General features: G+C 48.8%; 1 protein-coding gene across 3 annotated transcripts in view; it reads left to right on the top strand.

The window, feature by feature from the left end:
- SHMT1 (serine hydroxymethyltransferase 1) overlaps positions 1 to 5,138 on the top strand; it is a 29,762-nt gene that overhangs the window by 18,595 nt on the left and 6,029 nt on the right. Inside the window, exons 7-8 of one of the 3 annotated variants that reach the window (XM_008062624.2) lie at positions 1,803 to 1,919; positions 3,229 to 3,351. The exons of 1 other annotated variant lie outside the window; for it this stretch is intronic. In XM_008062624.2, the coding sequence (XP_008060815.1) occupies positions 1,803 to 1,919; positions 3,229 to 3,351 (240 nt within the window). The remainder of the gene's footprint in view (positions 1 to 1,802; positions 1,920 to 3,228; positions 3,352 to 5,138) is intronic. One more of the 3 variants, XM_008062625.2, reaches the window with a different exon arrangement.

The raw sequence follows: 5,138 nt of genomic DNA, 5'->3' as shown, positions 1-5,138 counted from the left end.
CGGAAGGATCGCCGGAGCCCAGCAGGTCGAGGCTGCGGTGGCCAGGAGCGGCCACTTCACTCCAGTCTGGGCGACAGAGTGAGACTCCAACTCAAAAAAAAAAAAAGAAAATATTAGTCCCTTAAAGAGCTACTTAGGAAGGAGGAATGACAGGCTTCACAGAAAGGATCTAGAAGGAAGTCCTGAGCCCGGCTCTTACCTCATTCCTGTACATCCAGGTCCTAGGAAAGCAAGAGGGATTAGCACCCACTGTGTGTTGGAATGGTGCTGGTTGCCAGCATCTCTTTGCTCAACTAATCCTCCACTCAAGCAGGTGTTTGAAAGGAAAGTATGCATGACTGGCCAGAGTTACCAAGAGGCCTCACGATGCAGCATTATTCTGGTGTTACTGCAGTCTAGCTTGTTTCTCAAAGAGAATGCCTCACAGTATTCAAACTATAAGACACTAATGTGTAAGCCTTAATATGAGTTTGGTCATTATTGCGAGGAATTTCTCTTTCCAGGACCTTATAACCCACTTCTAGGCCTCTGCTTCTTTTGGGATTCCTATACCGGGAAAGCCCATAGTAAGACCTGATGTGCTAACTTGATTAGCAGAGAAACCAGCCATCTGGTGACCCCGATGCAAGGTCTTGTCCATTTCCTGGTCAGGGCTACCCATAACCATGTGCCCACTCAGCTTCTCAGTGCTCTGAGGACCTTTTTGAACTGTGCTGACATCTCTGTGGCAGGTAGCCATTCCCACCTGCCTAGGAGACACTGGTTTTTCCCCGTTGCACGTTGGTGTGATTCGTGAGACCCAGTGTTAATGGACTCTGTCGCACACCCACTGTGTGGTCTTGGGCTAGTTGTACAACCTCTCTGCCCCTCATTTCCTAACCTCCAGAGTTGAGACTATAATAATAGTACCTGTCCTTTGGACCTGCTGTTTTGGGGATTAAATGATTAATTTGCATAAGAACTTAGAGTAGTTCTTGGCACATCAGAAGGTCGATACAGATATTAGTTGTTATCGATTATTTAATAGTAATTATTACTGCTTATTAACTTATTTTTAGAAAGAAACTTTATTCTTCATATGTATCCAAATGAGCATTATCTCCTTCAAAGCAATTATCTTGGACACTTCTTTAAGGAAATATGCCCAAGTTACTATATTTCTTACAATTTCAGAGGAGCGAAATTTCTGTCCCTTTTATTTTTTGAGTCGGAATCTCTGTTGCCTAGGCTAGAGTGCAATGGCCTGCTCACAGCTACTGCAGCCTCAGTCTGCTGGGCTCAGATGGTCCTTCTGTCTCAGCCTTCCAGGTAGCTGGGACTACTGGTGCATGCCACCACACCTGCCTAATATTTTGATTTATTATAGAGACAAGCTTTCACCAAGTTGCTCAGGCTGGTTTCAAACCCCTGGACTCAGGCAATCCTTTTGCCTCTGCCTCCCAAAATGTTGGGATTACAGGTGTGAGCCACCACACCCAGCCTGTTGTTTCATTTTTAAGGCCTTGCTACAGTCTTGTTGTTAAGAAGAGATGCCATCAGAGGAGGCAGGTGTACAATTGAGCCACTGAAACCAACATTCCAGCTATTTACCCATGATGTTCCCAAAGAATGGCACTGGTCTCCCCCTAGGAAGTCAAGGCCCTCTCTCTCTGTTGCATTACAAGCCAGTTCTCCTCATCACTAGGAGTGAAGGCCAGGCTTGTACTTGATGCTCCCATAGCCAATCTGAGTTTAAGTCTAAAAAGAGAGAAAACAGAGGGGACACCCTGGAGGATCCCATTTTGATGTTTTTCTTCATCCAGGAGTGCAAAGTGTGGATCCCAAGACTGGCAAAGAAATTCTCTACAACCTGGAGTCGCTCATCAACTCTGCTGTGTTCCCCGGCCTGCAGGGAGGGCCCCACAACCACGCCATTGCTGGTACAACATCATCTCCCACTTTTGCTCATCTCAAGTCTCCTAATTCCCATCTCACGTGTCCTCCATAAGTGTGTGGCAGGACCTCCATGCCAGGGAAGTAACTAGAGGACTCTCTCTGTCCAGGAGTTGCTAACACAGGAGAAAAGGGAAATGGTTGAGAGTGGTGGAAGGAGGGGACAGGACTCCACACATACGGCTGCCCAGAGGCACTACTGTGGGTCAGGCCAGGTGTGTAAAGTATGTGGAGCCCTCTTAGAGAAGCAACAGGGAAGGAATCTGACAGGAGAGGACACAGCAAAGGCCGGGGGATTAGGGTCCAGACCCCACAGAATGAGCCCTCTTCTTCCTTCCTGGCCTGTGGCAATGAAGGCCCTGTGTCTGACCCCCACACCCTGCACCTGGCGCTACATTGGCGACTCAAGTCAGAGTACATGACTGCCCAGCAGACTTCCACTGACTTGTTCCTTCTCTATTTGTATGACCTCAGAGTTATCTCCCTGTCTTGGAACAAGACAATTGGTAGAATGCATTCGTGTTGAGGAATTCAGGACAAAACTATAACTTCTTGGTCAGGTGAAGCACTAGCATTTCCAAAGAGGGAACTGGAGACAGCAGCATACGATGAAGTCATAAGGGAGTGGGAGATATTGGGGTCCTAGGGGGTGATTCTTATGTTCTCCCCTTATACTTACCTTCTCAGCACCATGGTTTCTTCAACTCTGGGATGCTGGGATCATCTGGTCCCGGCCATTCTGGGCCCTTTCAAGTTGTTTCTAGAAGCATTGAATGGAGGTTCTATGCTGGGACTTAGATGCATGGATTTTGCATTCTCTTCCATGTTGTGTCCCTTAAGCCTCCCTCAAGACTGATGTTCCAGATGAGTCTGAATGGTGCAATGTGAGACAAGACTGCACCTTCCATCTGGACTCTGATCTATCTGCATAATTTGGCATCAGAGCATCAGTTTTTAGGGCAGCTGAGTAATCATTTTCATATATCAAGATTAAAAAGGACTGTAAAACCCATTTTGCTTAAGAATGGCTTTGCTGTGGTAATACTAGCACCAAGCTTCTATGCCTAGAGAAAGCTTACCTCAGCATTCCTCAGAGAAAAACTTCTTCAACAAGGGTCTGGAAGGTTAGCCAAGAAATCGTAGGGTTGAAATTACATTATTTTGGGGAAAGATGTAATCCACTCCTCCACTCCACTTCAGTAACTGAAAAGCAAGGAAGCGTGAGTAGAAACAAGGGATGCTTTTTGACTCATTTTCTGTCTCTGATTCTGTCTTGCGGTCTCTCTCCCTGTACAGGGGTTGCTGTGGCCCTGAAGCAAGCCATGACTCCAGAATTTAAAGTGTATCAGCAGCAGGTGGTGGCCAACTGCAGGGCTCTGTCCGAGGCCCTGACGGAGCTGGGCTACAAGATAGTCACAGGTATATACACAGATGGTGTTCAGCAGACCTGCTCTCCTTGTGGTTGAGTGAAGCCTTGCTCCTCAGTTTTGTCCAGTTGGGATGTGGCTATAGAGTAGTGGTCCCAGACGCTGCTTCTGCAGCTGCAGTGACTCAGGACCACCTCAGAGGAAGTCAGCATCGCCCTGGGCTGGAGAGCCTCCCCCTTTTTCAGGCCATGCCTGCTGCCTCTCAGGCGGGCACAGGTGACAGGAATAGCAGCTGCCATTGGTCACCAGCACAAGGACTGCACAACCTCAGAACAGCTTTGCAGCTTTATGGCAGGAGTACTTGAGGTTCATCCGAGAGGTTGGGCTTCAGCGGTCTTGCACCCGGTAGGTGGCCAAGCCAGGGCTTGAACCTGGTAGGACCTGGCACTTTCCTCTCCAGTGATGCCTCACACAGTATCACAGAAGTGTCTCCTCACTCTGCTGAGGCAGGGTGCAGGGGTCCTCCCTTTTGGAAGCAGGACCTCCCTGTTTGCTGCATTTTCCTGGGGAGGCAGCTTGCTACAGTCGGGTTTGCTTGAATACAAAGCGTCCTAGAGCTGAGTGACTGTGAGCAAGGTGGCCTTTCCAGGTGAAGGCCCCTTTTTGGGGTACCATCCATCTCAGTCACTGGGGGCTTCCACAGGGAGCTACATTCATTTGGCCTGCAACGTACTTGATCATCCTGAGGAAGGACGGCTTTATTCCTAAGCTCTCAGGCTGCCATGTGTGCACGTACTGGCGTGGTCCGGGAAGATGGTCCTGGTATCTGTAGACCCGGGTGCCTCCCTGCACCTTGCCCTTTGTCCTTTGCAGGATGATAGGCCCCCTGGTCGGAGGACTGGGGTTCCCACCAACCTCTATGTCCGTGAGCAGCAGAGTTGGGAAACTGGTCGAGCGCCCTCTTTTCGGTTGTGTTGACCACACCCTCTTGTTCTATTTTACTTCCTTTTTGTTCCTCTCCTTCCTCTTCCACATCTTCAAGTAATAAAGCCCTAGAGGTCCCAATGTGAGCTGTGACCTTTGGGGTCCCTTGGGTCACTCTTCCTTAAACTTGGATGTGCACAGAAACCCCTGGGGCTCTTGTGGCGATGCAGATTCTGTTCAGCAGGTCTGGGGTGGGAGCCGCTCTTCTCAGCAGCCCCCAGACGACACTGGTCTGGGAGCCACCCTGGGAGTTGTGAGGGTGCAGGCCACAACCTATTGGGAGCCGGCCACGGAGGCCCACTGAGCGTTAGGGATCAGGGAGGGCCGTGGACCTCGAGACCGCTAGGACGTGTTCGGGAGCCGTAGACCCCATTTTCCTCCCCCTTTTGCCATGCAGCACAAGAACAACCTAAAGGAACTCTGCTGGCCTAAACTGAAGACTCTGTGACTGTAACAGGCATAGCTGACTCTAGAAACCCATTGTTCCTGTTTCCCATAAACTGCGGTTTCGGCCTAGGTATTAGATATAATTCAAACTCAGGTCACATTTGGGAGCCTTTTATACGGTACAAGCTTCTTTATAAGATTTAAAAGAATATTTATAGAATTAGTATATACTTAGGGAGAGCTGTTTGCGACTTTTCAATGGTGAAGATGATTTTCGAGAGTGGCCCAGCACAGAGTTTGGGCTGGGCCACATTCCTGAGAGCCCAGCATGTACTTTGGACTGGGCTGCATTCTTTTGGGCCGGCTTTAGCTACAGTTAGTGTAAGGTCTTTTTTCTACCTGTTATAAAAAGTGAATTTATTTTATTCATAGAAGGTATTGTAAAATAGGCCATGCTACAAATCATGT

This window comes from Carlito syrichta, unplaced genomic scaffold (genome assembly GCF_000164805.1).
Source record: "Carlito syrichta isolate Samal-C Ts95f unplaced genomic scaffold, Tarsius_syrichta-2.0.1 Scaffold305770, whole genome shotgun sequence".
Taxonomy (NCBI): Eukaryota; Metazoa; Chordata; class Mammalia; order Primates; family Tarsiidae; genus Carlito; species Carlito syrichta.
Note: the sequence above shows the minus strand (reverse complement) of the source record. Positions and strands in the feature narration are given on the sequence as shown.